General features: G+C 43.3%; 1 protein-coding gene across 2 annotated transcripts in view; it reads right to left on the reverse strand.

Annotated features, from left to right (window-relative positions):
- Positions 1–14777, reverse strand: part of MYZAP (myocardial zonula adherens protein) — a 103668-nt gene that overhangs the window by 66898 nt on the left and 21993 nt on the right. For both annotated transcript variants that reach the window (XM_007458911.1, XM_007458912.1), the window contains exons 3-5: positions 11657–11812; positions 8310–8402; positions 2864–2977 (exon numbers count right to left, since the gene is read on the reverse strand). In XM_007458911.1, coding sequence (XP_007458973.1) covers positions 2864–2977; positions 8310–8402; positions 11657–11812 — 363 coding nt within the window. The remainder of the gene's footprint in view (positions 1–2863; positions 2978–8309; positions 8403–11656; positions 11813–14777) is intronic.

A 14777-nucleotide genomic window follows, 5' to 3' on the forward strand; every position in this document is an offset into this window, starting at 1 on the left:
TAGGAATGCTTAAGTTAATATGGTTGCTATTTCATGCTTCAGGTCACTTCTTAACTCTCCTGACAGAGAAATGGCTTCCACAACCCCAGAATTTCTACCACCGGACACAGGTTTATGGGCACCTTCTACCACCTCCTGAAGTCACCTACAACTTTATATTAGAAGATCTGGAAACTCTGGTGTTGAATGCACGTCCTAATACCTGTGTCCTCTTTGTAGATGACCAGTCTCTGAAGCTCCTCCACCCCTTAGCCTCCACTTTGGAGAATAAGCCTCATGCCTAAACCTATTCAAATCAGTAGAAAGGATTTTCAATGGTGGTAAATAGATATTAAAGAAAATACAGAAGCCATTTGAAAGTTGGAATCACAGAGCATTGGAGATGCAAGGAGCCTTAGAAACCATCTGGCCAACAACCCTTTCTCCAAGTCCCACTGGCTTTACAGAGACCGGTCTTGTGCTCAGAACCTATATCTGGACCAAGAGACCAGGGCTGTAGCCCTGGACCAGCTATACACTTTGTTCAAGTCATTTCTGTTGGCCTCAGTTTGTTTATCCATAAAACAAGGGGTTTGGAGATCATCTCAATAGTGCTTTCCAGCTTTGACATTCTATAAAATCAAACCAAGGATCTGGTCTCGTCAGTAATAATGAAAATGGGGTAGACTAGACAATGGAAGAAATAAGAAGCCAACTATTTTCAGACTCAGTTGAGTTTCCTGGCCATGAGATGATGTGTTTCTTTCCTCTGCTCCTCCCTCTTCCCCAGCCTGCACCCCCTTCTTTTTTTGTTTTTTGTAAACAACAGTTTTTAGTCTTTTCATTATAAGGCTCCTCTGTCTACCCTGGAATAAGAGACTAGACTGTAACTAGAAATCAGTCAGGGTCCCTGGGTTAGGGTGGACCCTGTTCTAACAACAGTTGACCTCTGAAGTAATTGCCTGGCGTGTCAGTGGTGTGGACAAAAATGTTGCCTGCCATTCCAGTAAACAATGACTATTGCCCACTATCAAGTCATCAGCCAACGCAGCCCACCCAACAGTGTGCCCTGAGGGGCATTCAAGATGGAAAAAAGCAGGAAACTAGCCCTAGATAGTTAAGATGCAAACCAAAGAAATAATTTCAATGAGCCCAGACTCTTATATCTTCTTATACAAAGAAAAGCACTAAAAACATTAACTGAAGATGTCTGGGGGTTTTTTTTGTGATTAACAGTAATCTTCTGATGTTTGGCTACATTTCTTTTAAGCGAAACTCCTATCTATCCTGGTTCTTCCGTCACCCCTTTGGAGCAGTTCCTCAGAGCTGTCTGAGAGGCTGATTCCCAGGCTATAGGACTCAGTAAGGTCCCCGAATAAAACAGAACTCTGAACTTTTAGGTTGTATGGGGTTTTTTTTTTAATCAACAGTGGGGTGGCAAATCAGAAGTATGACGGGGAAGAAAACCCACATACCAACCAGATCTGAACTCAGGTGAGATACAGCATTTCCTGGTTGGACGGTAGTGAGATGTCTGAGAGGGAAGGAAAGGGAGCCTGGGTGAGCCCCCTTGATAGCAGGAGGAAGGGAAAATAAAGGCTCCTGAATAAACCAGACCCAAAGTAGGGCTTGGCCTGAGGCCAGGGGAAAGCTGCCAGGCACTATGGGAGAGCCAGGAAACGGGTGGGACTCAGAGGCCCCACCAGAAATGGGCCTCCCAGACAAATCCAAACACGAGGCCCACCCAGGCCCACTGCTGTTGGCCACTCCTGCCCGAACAGCTGTTAGCAGAGAATATACTAGATCCTAAGGGAAGTGGATAATCCCAACATGAAAATTTGTTTGCTTATCTAGCAAATTATTTATAGAGAACCAGAAAGGATGTGAAATAGCTTGTGTGAACTTTCAAGAGGAAGGTAAAGAGATAAGAGTCAAATAAAGTTGGAAGGGGACAGAAATTATGTGCATGTTTGGAAACTAAAGCTAAGGGAAGCTGCTTCTGGTGAATATAATGCTTTACTCTGAACATTTTCAGGTTAATTTGCATGTTACGCGGTGGCGGGGTGGTGGTGGGGCTCAGTCGGAAGATTAACAATGGGCAGCATATGAGGGGTTAACTCCTAGCAAATCAAACCAATCAAGAGAAAAACCCCCTTGACGTGTGGTGACCACACACGTTTGCACAAATGTGGGATCCTGACTCTTTTGGCTTCCCTGCCTGGTACTACGAGAAATTCTTTGGAAGGCACATGATTTCTTTCAAAGCAAAATAATTTCTAGGGACTGCCCTGGCGGTCCAGTGGTTAAGACTCCGTGCTTCCAATGCAGGGGGTGCAGGTTCGATCCCTGACTGGGGAACTAAGATCCCACGTGCCTCGCGGCCAAAAAATAGTAATAATAATAATTTCTAAATTAGGAGAAAGTACCTAACAGCCTCTGGGAGTTACTTGTCATGAATGAACACAGATTGCCTTTGCTTAAGCCTGGCTTTCCTGTGGTTGGTGGAACTTCTCGTAACACTGGGGCTTAAGGGAGTGGGCTGATGTGCTGTTTTAGGCACTGACACTTAGAACCACTTGGGTGTCTAGTGGAACAAGTGACATCTCTAGCACTGAACTCAGGATCTAACCCCTCATTTTAATAAGCGCAAAAACAACTGCAACTCCAAGGTTGAGAGTCTCAGCTTGGAAGCATTTCCATCAGCTTCCTTCCTTCACCGTCTCCCTGGCCTGGCCTTTACTGTGGCTGTGTGTAAAGGATTCCAAATAATGAGCTGAAGACATTCTGTGACTTACTTTTCTACAAAGACACAGGGCCCACCCTTGGCTAAGCTCTCCTGCACTGGAACAGAGGAGACCCAGGCGAATCGGGAGCAGATGAATACCTGCAGGCCGATGGAGTCTGACACCAAAGCCGAGTTCATGGTATTAAAACTGTCCAGGGCTGACGACTGGGTCTGGATGTAATTCTGCTGATAATCCTGCTGAGCCTGTGAAACCTGGACAGATTGAGGAGACAGTTACACACAACCAATGCATACACACTCACGACAACCTTCAGCTACACACAACCAATGCACACACACTCACGACAACCTTCAGTTACACACAACCACTGCACACACACTCATGAAAACCTTCAGTTAGGCTGGAACATTCCCCTGATGGTAGCCACATCTGGGTCAGTGATATTTCAAGTACAGCTTTAAATTAAAAAGTCACCATCTGCATGACCCAGAGAGTAGAAAGACAAGACTACTTTTCCTTCGGATAATATTCACACATTCCCCCACAGGGCTTCACTTAGTCCTCGCAACACTTTGTGGCAGCCAGAACATTCTCTTTTATAGGGAGGAAACAGGATCAGAGAAGTTAAGGGATTTGTATGCAAATAGCTAGGAAGTGTAACAGCTACTTTTAGAACCTAGAATGCAGTTAAATACCTTCTTGTGCCATCTTGCTTTTTTTTTTTTTTTTAATTTATTTATTTGTTTTTGGCTGCGTTGGGTTTTCGTTGCTGCGCGCGGGCTTGCTCTAGTTGCGGCGAGTGGGGGCCACTCTTTGTTGCGGTGCGCGGGCTTCTCATTGCAGTGGCTTCTCTTGTTGCGGAGCACGGGCTCCAGGCACGTGGGCTTCAGTAGTTGTGGCACACAGGCTTAGTTGGTCCGTGGCATGTGGGATCTTCCCGGACCAGGGCTCAAACCCGTGTCGCCTGCAATGGCAGGCGTATTCTCAACCACTGTACCACCAGGCAAGTCCCATCTTGCTTATTTCCACTCACCATGGAAGGAATATACTTTGGGCTCAAACAGTTCTCAAGAGTTGTTTTGTGGCTGCTGCAGTTGTTGTGCTGTCTTTGTTGGACGTGTATTTAACACGTTTGAGAGAGATTCAACAGAGGCCAGTCTTAAACTAGACCTTAAAGAAGGGCTGGATATAGAAAGGCCAGGAGAGGACTTCCCTGGCAGCCCAGTGGTTGGGACTCCACTCTCTAACTGCCGAGGGCCCGGGTTCAATCCCTGGTCGGGGAACTAAGATCCCGCGAGCCTCGTAGTGCGGCCAGAAAAAAAAAAAAGGCTGGGAGGCAGTAGAACCAGGGGTAAGGTTTCTGGGAAGGCTCAAGGGTAGACCCCGTGCTGCCTGTGGGAGCCACAGGAAGCAGCCAGGCATGAGAGAGCGAGAGGTGCACCCTTGGGAGTGGGGGAGAGAGCTGAAACAGCAGCCCAGGCCCAGGAGGCACGTTCCTGCTCACGGTGTGTTCATACAGCAGTAAATCAGCATCTTAACCTGGCTACAGTCCGTGGTGTGGCCTGGAGGAGGAGGAGACTGAGGGTAGAGACTGAGCTCCTGCAACAGTCTAGCATGAGAAAACAGGGTGCGTAGGAGGTGGCAGTGGAAAGCAAGGGGCAGAGATCTGTTTTTGCATCTACTGCAAATCTAATCCTTTGGCTTTAATTACAGTCATTAGTGTCAGTGGAGGGCAGAGTGAATTTCCATAGGTATGTGAGAATTTCACAAATCTCTTCCTGCGTGTCAGTGAGCACGGGCTAGGTGGGTATGTTTGTATACCCCCCTCCCCTGTAATCAAGGCAGTAGGTCTTACTTAAGCAGATAATTTCACAGACCAGACATAAACTAGACTCATACACAACTGTGGCAACTGTGTTTCTTTCCTGCAGATGTTAACTTTTTTAAAAATTTATTCATTTTTTATAAGTAGGTTCTTATTAGTTACCTATTTTATACATATTAGTGTATACATGTCAATCCCAATCTCCCGATTCATCACACCATCACCCTCCCCCCGCCGCTTTCCCCGCTTCGTGTCCATACATTTGCTCTCTGCATGTGTGTCTCTATTTCTGCCTTGCAAACCAGTTCATCTGTACCATTTTTCTAGATTCCACATATATGTGTTAATATACAATATTTTTCTCTTTCTGACTTACTTCACTCTGTATGACAGTCTCTAGGTCCATCCACGTCTCTACAAATGACCCAATTTCATTCCTTTTTATGGCTGAGTAATATTCCATTGTATATATGTACCACATCTTTATCCATTCATCTGTCAGTGGGCATTTAGGTTGCTGCCATGACCTGGCTATTGTAAACAGTGCTGCAATGAATACTGGGGTGCGTGTCTTTTTGAATTATGGTTTCCTCTGGGTATATGCCCAGGAGTGGGATGACTGGGTCATATGGTGGTTCCATTTTTTGATTGGGTTGTTTGTTTTTTTAATATTGAGCTTCATGAGCTGTTTATATATTTTGGAGATTAATCCTTTGTCCGTTGATTTGTTTGCAAATATTTCCTCCCATTCTGAGGGTTGTCTTTTTGTCTTGTTTATAGTTTCCTTTGCTGTGCAAAAGCTTTTAAGTTTCATTAGGTCCCATTTGTTTATTTTTGTTTTTATTTCCATTTCTCTAGGAGGTGGGTCAAAAAAGATCTTGCTGTGATTTATGTCAAAGAGTGTTCTTCCTATGTTTCCTTCTAATAGTTTTATAGTGTCCAGTCTTACATTTAGGTCTCTAATCCATTTTGAGTTTATTTTTGTGTATGGTGTTAGGGAGTGTTCTAATTTCATTCTTTTACATGTAGCTGTCCAGTTTCCCCAGCACCACTTATTGAAGAGGCTGTCTTTTCTCCATTGTATATCCTTGCCTCCTTTGTCATAGATTAGTTGACCACAGGTGTGTGGGTTTATCTCTGGGCTTTCTATCCTGTTCCACTGATCTATATTTCTGTTTTCTGCAGATGTTAACTTTTATGGCAAGTATGTCATACAAAACGGATTTTTTTCCTTCAAGGTTATTAATCACAAATATTTTTTAAAATGTTTTCTCCCGTATGCGTTAGCTAGGTTAAACCAGAGGAAGCTTACTTTTTCTTTAATTTTTAGTAGGTAATACATTCATAGAGTTCAAACATTTTAAAAGTAGAAAAGGTATACACTAAAATAAATCTCCCTTTCACTCCTGTCCTATTTGCTCAATTACCACCTTGCCCACTCTGCACCTCAAGTAGGAATCACTGTTAATTACTTTCTTGATGATCCTTCTAGTAACTTTGTGTACACACACAAAACAGTCTAGATATATTTATTTTCCCCTCCTGGTTTACATAAATGGTAGCACACTACATATGATATTTTCCTATTTTCCTATGTCTTGCTTTTTTTACCACTTACTCTATATCTTTGAAATTTTTCTGTATCTCTTTTTGAAGAGCTTATTCATTCTTTTTATTCTTTTTTTTTGTTTTTTTTTTTTTACAACTCTGTGTATTATAGAGATGTAATTTATTTTACTTTCTCCTTCTTAAGGGACGTGTAGGCTTCCAATCTTTTTACTATTACAAACAATGCTTAACAACTAAGTTCATATATACGTCATCTCACATATGCGAGATTTGATCTACAGAATAAATTCTTAGAAAGAAGCTTGCTGAGTCAAAGGATATAGGCAGGCATTTATAATTTGGGTAGATACTGCAAATTGTTCTCCCTAAGAGTAATGCAAACGACATTCTAAGCAGCAATCTTCCTGTTCCTCCACAGCACGGCTAATACAGCATCTTGTCCCACTTTTGCAGTTTTGCCAGTCTGTTAGGTGAAAATAGCATCTCAGGACCATTTTAATCTGAATTTCTCTTATTGAGAATGAGGCCAAGCATCTCGTCATACATTTAAGAGCTCTTCATCTTTCCTTTACCATAAACTATCTGTCACAAATATTTCGCCTATTTTTACGAGTTGTGGCCTTTATCCTCTTGATTCATGGGCGCTCTTTAAATACTCGGGATATAAGCCTATTATCTATAATATGAAGGCAAATAATTTTTCCCAGCTTGTCATTTTTTTAAAAAATTTATTTATTTATTTTGGGCTGTGTTGGGTCTTCGTTTCCGTGCGAGGGCTTTCTCTAGCTGTGGCAAGCGGGGGCCACTCTTCATCGCGGTGCGCAGGCCTCTTACTGTCGCGGCCTCTCTTGCTGCGGAGCACAGGCTCCAGACGCGCAGGCTCAGTAGTTGTGGCTCACGGGCCCAGCCGCTCCGCGGCATGTGGGATCGTCCCAGACCTCCCAGACCAGGGCTCGAACCCGTGTTCCCTGCGTTAGCAGGCAGATTCTCAACCACTGCGCCACCTGGGAAGCCCCCAGCTTGTCATTTGACTTTGGTGTTTTTGTCAGCACTAGTCTTCAGTTTAATGTAGTCAAAATTATCAACTTCTCCTTTTGTGATTTTGGGATTGCACGTCATAGTAGGAAACTGCCTTCCCCACCCCAAGAGTATAAAAGAATTCACACATATTTTCTTCTGGCACTTGCAAGTTTCATTTTTTAGCGTCTTTGATCTATTCAGAATTTAGCCAGGTATAAGTCTGTCCAGGTATAAGCATATACTGACTGGTCCATTTTCCTCCCTTCATTTCAGATGCCACGTTGATCATATATTGGGGTACATTTCTGGGCTTTTGCTCATTGATGTCTATTCATTTATGTGCCAGTACTATATACTGTTTTAATCACTGAGGCTTTCTCAATTTCTTGTAATATTAAGAGGGATAGTCTCCTTCATGGCCTTTTTTTTCCCCAGAATTTGAACTTTTCATATTTATTTTCTGTATACCATGGAACCACCTAGTCCAGTTGTAAAAAGCAACATAAAAATCTGTTGGTATTTTTATTGGGTTATATTAAATTTGTATATTAACTTGAATGGTATTAACATCTTATGATGTTGAATCTTCCTTTCTAAGTACATGGCATATCTTTCTACTTGCTAAAGCCTACTTCCAGATACCTGGTAGTTTTTGTTGTTGTTATTTCCTCTAACTGGTTGCTTTCTGTATATTGAAACCTAACGTGTGTCCATTAATTGTTTACCCTGCTACCTTACAGAATTCTTTTATTGTTTATAGTAGTTTTTTTATTGGTTCACTTGAGCTTTCTGGGTATATCACCATATAGTTTGTAAACAGTGACAGTTTTACATCTACTTGTCCTGTTTTTATACCTCTATAAACTGTTTTTAATTTATTTCTCTTGTTTCATTCCATTGGCTAGGGTCTCCAGTACAATGTTAAATAATAGTAGTGGTAGCTGGCTTCCTCATCTTATTCCTGATTTTGGAGCGAATGCTTTGAATGTAAAGATTACTCTCGCCACAAAAATTTTCCTGTAAATAATAAACTTCATTCTGTGATAAAATTCCCTCGGTTCATTTAAACTATGATTCCATCATAAGGAACACCATAAACTCAAATATCTTCAGGCACTAGCAACTGAGAGGGAGCTCTAAGCTCTAGCATCCCTCCACACTTGACTTACTGACAGTTCCTGGGTGAGCTGTCGAATCTTCTGTCTCATTTCATCATAGTCTCCGTACATTCGCTTCCTTACATTTTCCAAAGTGGCTCTTACCTGCAGCCCGCAAAGATGCTAGTTAGAGATCAAGCTACAATATTTTCAAGGGAGATTTCTGAAACATTTAAGAAACCCTAATGAGAGAAGGGCCCCACAAAAAAACAATCTTAAGAACAGGACAACTGGGATATTAAGAAAGAAGATCTAATTAGAAGCTGATGGAATTATCCAAATAATATTGATGATAATAATAATAATAAATGCAGATTGTGATTATATATAATTATTGATAACTAGTAATTATACAAATGACATGCTCTAAAGAAAGATTCGTTCACTGAAATTCACCTACCACCCTTAAAACCATATTCAGCCCAGATTTTCCCCTTTTCCTATCACATGTTTTTACAAGTAGAAAATGCTGAACAAGTTGACTTTCTAAACACATGGCCAGGAGGGACCAAAAGACCGAAAAGCGAAAGCCACCTCTAATTTTCCCTATCTCTGCCCTGACCGCCAAAGAACAAGTAAACGTTTGGAATACGAGGCAGGAAAGTATGAGCTTAGAGAGCCCGTAAATGTGAAATTCAGTTCCTCAGTAATCGCCACCAATACACAAGGCACTAAATAGAAAAGTCAGTTGATCCCCCAAACACCTGTTTACACAAACTCTGTTTAAATTTCTCTACAGTACCACTTCCAGAGGAGTAACGGGGCCTTAAATATATTTTCAATAAAAACAAAAAAACCTAACAAATAGTCCCTGTCTCCCCCCTTCTTCTGGTGCCCCTAGGAGGATGAAGAACTCAGGGGTCCTGGAATAGAACAGGAAGCCTCAAGGGAGCCCTCTCCAGAATGCTCTGGAACTTCTATCACAGGAAAGGCTCAAAGGCAGCAGTTTGGTTTGATGGGTGTGTAGGGCACAGCATGAGCGGACCTAATTTTGAAGCTGTACTTGCACAACTAGCACGTTGTTTTAAACTGACTGCATGTTTATTAGGAGTGACTGGATATTGGTGGAGATTCCAGGGCAGGAAGGAGAGGGCAAGTCAAGACACCACGCCCTCCCCAGATGGCCTCTAGTAATAAAGACTACTTTCTTGTCATTGACTACAAACGTTTTGGGGAAATGAGCCAAAAGCACAACTTTTCATTCTGGGCAGGCAGAATGGCTCTCATCTGTGGCCCTGAGTTAGCTCTTGGGCTGCTCACCATTGGGAAGTGGGTGGAGCTGGGTGTTGTTCCCACTGGCAAATACTGCAGGAAGCCAACTAGGCCAGAGTCACCCACAAGCAAGGGAGGGCACACAAACCCATTAAACACACTCAGGAATGAAGAGCGAGTGACAGGTCTGAAACCAGCTATAGAAGGTGTTTACCTGGAAATTAATTTTAAGTTGCAGATCACAGTGGCGGTTTGGAAATTCAGGTCAGTTACTCCCCTGTGACCTGGGCACCTGACAGCCTGAACCTACTATCTTGTCTTGCGCAATCTGCAACTCTCCAATCTGCTTAGAAGGTTTACCTCTAAAGTGGTGCCATGTTATTTGGGGCATTTCAGTGAGGAAGGCCTAAGCATTTCCATGAGAAAAATACAGGAAACTAGGAAAGCAAGCTGTTCCTACCTAGGAAAATGAGGAATGGGATACTGTGAATGGTTAAAACTGATCTTTGGGGGTTGGATGACTGGGGCTCTGAGGCTGCTGGTTGTCACACATATTCTGCATGTTTGTGCATGAGTATGGCTCTTCTGGCTTTTCTTCATTTTCTCTGCTAAGCATTTATTATCTTTTTTATTCCTTAAAATTATACAAGTATCCAAATCTTCTGAGACACATTAAGAAATGCACATTTATTATTTTTGATATTTGATAAGAGATGTTCTTCTCAAAACCTCAAACAAAAGCTGACAACATGTGTTTTGTGTCTTATTCGCAAACACAACCAAATAAAATGAGGCACAAAGAACTAGTTTTGACCTTAAGGGTCCCTTCCCAGACCTCACCATCTATACATGAGAAAACTGAAGCCCAGACAGGGCAGAAGTTTGTCTGGGCCAAAGAGCCAGACCTTGAACCAAGATCCTTGGGGACTCTATTGCCCACGCTGCCCCTGCTTCTCACTGTCTAGTCGACAGGCCAGTGTTTTGGTGCAGCTCATTGCCTCTCTATCTAATCACTCTGGTTTGGGTCACAAAGGCACTGGTCAATCTAGGGAGACACTGGGTGGACCAAAAAGGAATGGAAATGATGGATGGATGGATGGATGGAGGGACAGGTAGGCAAGTAGACAGATATAGATAGATAAGATAAAAGAGAAACGAAAAAATTACAAGGAAATCCTCCAAAATGTTAACAACTGTTCTGGTTGAATCGTAGAATTACGGGTGATTTTGTTTTCTTCTTCATACACGTTTACATTTTCCAGAATTTCTCAATAGACCATATAGTTTAAAAGAAACGTAATATTCAGTCCCTGGTCAGGGAACTAAGATCCTGCAAGCCGTGCAGCATGGCAAAAAAAAAAAAAAAAAAAGATATTAATTACAAAAAAATTGTATTAATTGACCTGGGTTGGACAATGTCTGTCGTGGTTGACTTCCCACCATCCATTTCAACCTAACTGATTGGTCTGAACCAGCAATAGTCATCCTATTCCCCTTGCCAGTGATGGATTTGGGAACGGGCATGTGAGCTGGGTCCTGGCCAATGAGAAACATGGGGAAGTCTAATGGAGGGTCTTTATAGAGTAACCAGAGATGACTGTCCTCTTTTCCTCCTCCAGACACCATCGTATTTTTAGATGTTGCCATGAGCATGAGGCTGAAGGAGAAAAGAACCAAGGGAAACTCAGAGAAGCAGAACTGGAGCTTGGAGAGACCTGTGCTTAGAGCCCACCTACCCCTAGAGTTACCCCCACATGAGACAAATTCCTTTTCAAGTTGGCTTTTCCATTACTTGCAGCAAAAAGCATCCAAATTAATATAGTCGTCCAAACTTGTACGAGTGTTCAGTGTAATAAGCAAAACTACTTAAGAGCCTACTTATCATGCATGGAAGAAAGAAGCCATTTGGTCTCCTGAGTATCCCTACTTAGTAACATCTAGAAATTCTCTACACCTCACTGCAGAATTACATCTGCGCTTTTCCTATTACCACGAAGATCTGTAGCCACATTTCCATGCACAATGATAACACTTAGAATTGTTTCAAAATGCCTTATTACATTCATATCAATGCTTCCACCTCCACCCTCTTACATGCTGCAAGTGTATAAACCAGAAAAAAAAAAAAAAATCCTTAAACAACTCACGTCTTTGATGTAGTTCATCTCTTCTTTCAGCTGATTGGTGGTCCACCCATACACCACCATTTCTTTCTGCTGGTTTTGATCTGATCTTCGCACCACACCATAGACAACACCCTGAGGCAGTTTCATGGTGGGTTCACCGTTGCTCAGGTCACGATACTAAAAGAGGAGAGAAAGAGAGAAAAGAATAATGACTCTTTAGGCCTCGTAGAGACAGCTGTCATCATGGGCCCACTGTATATGGTTATGCAGGTTGTACCCAGCACTAGGGTGCCTTGCAGTGGGGAGAGCGGCCAGTACACATCCAGCCCGGTCTCTGCTTGCCAAGTCACACCTGGCGTGGGCTGAGCCTGCCTTTACCCTGGAGGAATAGCACCTTTCCCTAATTTCTACCAAAGCTCTGTTCCTTTACCTTGTAGTACATCTGCAGGGCCCCATCTTCCCAGAGAAGGTGTCTTTATGTAATTCTCACAAAGGCGCCAGGTGGACTCGCGCCATCCCTGATAACAAGAGTGAGTGTCTAAAATCTCGCATTCTTGGTAATACTGTTTTTCTCTTTATACCAGTTCCTCTGTATGACTTCATCCTCATCATTAACTGTGTGGCCTGAAATGCATGAGGTTGAGATACGCAAGGGAAGAATTTTGGCAGCCATCTGGCAGCCAGATTGTCCTCTGAGGTTAGGGCTGACCCTGGAGCCAGTTCCGAGGAAAGGGGGTAGGGTCACCTGTTGTGACCATTCATGAAATGTTTCTGAAAAGCCAGGTAGAGGTGGTATAACTTCACCCCAAAAGAATCTTCTGCTCCTTAACTCTCTCAGTTAAAGCTCTGATCAGTGCTAAAGTGCAAATACCTTTGGGAAGTGGGGAACATGTCCAAGTCCTAACACATCTTCACAGACTGAAGGCTCAAGGAGCAGGAGGAAGAGAAACTAAGATTTGTTGAGCACCTACTATAAGCTAGAAATGTTCCTTACACGTTTAATCTTCACAACGACACTGTGACATGGTGACTGTCCTCTCCACTTTATAGCTGAGAAAACTGAAGTTCAGAGAGGTTAAGTCTCTCCCTTATGGTCACACATCTAGATTCAAGCCCAATTCTGTCTGACACAGTGCAGGCTTTGTTACATGTAGAGGCACAGAGTAGGCCTTCACAATATGGAAGGGAAGGGACAGGAAAAACTCAAGATGAGACAGTGAGACTTCAGAGAAAAACCAGCCTACATCTAATCTTCCTTGGGACAAGGCCACAGAAGGCTGAATTCCATTATGGCAACTCTGTTCTTACACTAATTTTAAAACCACCTTTGCATAAATTCTTTCTATGCACTTGCGAAACATCTTTGACATATAAAATTATAGTTTGCATTTTAAAATCATTCATTTGCAGCAGGACAGTAAGTACTTTATAATCCCATTCAGTCAAAGTTTGTAAAAGTAAAGCAAAGTTACCCGACAAATTATTAATCATTAACGACCTCTAAGGAGGGGACAGTGGGGAGGGGCAGGGATGCTGGAGGACAGGATGACTTCAATTTTTTCTTTATACCCTTGTGTATGGTTTGTTTACAATGTGAGCTTTTTAAAAAAAAATTAAGAAAACGAAACAGCCATTGCTTCCCACTCTTCTGTACAAACCTGTTAAGAGAGAAAATACGAGGAATGGGACACTGCATTTGCTTCTGGAAAATGCTTCCACTTCAGCCCCTCATACCTGGGTCCCATGGGCACTGAGGCAACTCCTGAACTTGGTACCTAAGTTTAGGTGAGTGGGGGGGTTAAATGGCTCTCAGTGGAGCGCAAAGCTGGGATTAGATATCCCTGCTTTACTACACATTTAATTAGGAAGAGGAAAAGCTCTAATGAAACTCCCCACATACCAGGAAACAAAAGCATGCTCTTTCTGTCACCAACTCCACCCAGTTCCTGAAAAACAAGCTGATGTCGGCCTAAGGCTTTGGGGAAATGCATTTCTGCAAAGCAAAGGTTTTCGCAGGTGGACTGGCTTACGGGAAAATGCTCAGGTGGCCGGATACAGAGGACTCTGCCTCCCTGCCCACGCGGGGAGATGAGGTCCATCACTGACGGAGGCAAATACAAACATGCCAAAGACAACACAGTCTGTGAAACACCACCCTGGAGGTCGTGGATCTGAAAATTATGCACATGGAAAGATACCAAAGTTCTGTTAAGTAAAAAATAGTAAATTTCATATTCCCATTTTTTGTTTTAGAAGTGTGTGTTTGAGTACATAAAACACCTAGCAAGATGGACTCCACACCGTTAATGATAGTTTCCTCAGTGAAAAAGGGGATTTCACTCTTCCCTTTATGCTCTTCTGTATTCTATTTTTTAATTAGTTTGAAATAACAGGCATTATTTTTGAATTGATCGTTTTTATTTTAATTTTCAAAACCTGAAAACTAAAAAATTATTACAAGGTCAGGGTCTAAATGACAGACCCACAGGGAAGGGCCCAGCACAGGACTCTGCTCAGAGGCAGGGCCACCAGCATGCACCGTGCCACAAGGACAGGACCCCTGAGGCAGCGCGAGGAGCTGCTGGGCTGTGACGGGGAAAGGGAACGGAGGGTTATAGAGAAAGAGAAGGGGAAAATATGTGTTGCCTAGCCATTTTATTATACAGTATTTAATCCTCACAGTTACCCTACTGTGTAAACATTACTCTTTCTTCCAAGGTGGTAGCATTCAAGTGCCTGTGCAAGTCTTTCCAAATCTAGGCCCTTTTCTGAACCAGAAAGCCTTCAGGATAGCTAAGGGGAGAGGAACTGGAACACACATGTCCCTGCGGCCCACAGACCTCAGGGCTACGGGAGCCAAGAGCCGGGCCCTCAGGGCCAGGGCCACTGGGAAGAGAGGGGCCAGGATGGGAGCCTCTTCCCCAGCCTCCTGGCCCCCACCACCTCCTCTCTGTTCCTTTATCAGCCAACCTCCTTCTTTTTTTTTTGGCGGTACGCGGGCCTCCCACTGTTGTGGCCTCTCCCGTTGCGGAGCACAGGCCCCGGACGCACAGGCTCAGCGGCCACGGCTCCCGGGCCCAGCCGCTCCGCCGCATGTGGGATCTTCCCGGACCGGGGCACGAACCCACCTCCCCCGCCTCCG

The sequence above is a fragment of the Lipotes vexillifer genome, unplaced genomic scaffold (genome assembly GCF_000442215.2).
Source record: "Lipotes vexillifer unplaced genomic scaffold, Lipotes_vexillifer_v1.1 scaffold102, whole genome shotgun sequence".
NCBI classification, from domain to species: domain Eukaryota; kingdom Metazoa; phylum Chordata; class Mammalia; order Artiodactyla; family Lipotidae; genus Lipotes; species Lipotes vexillifer.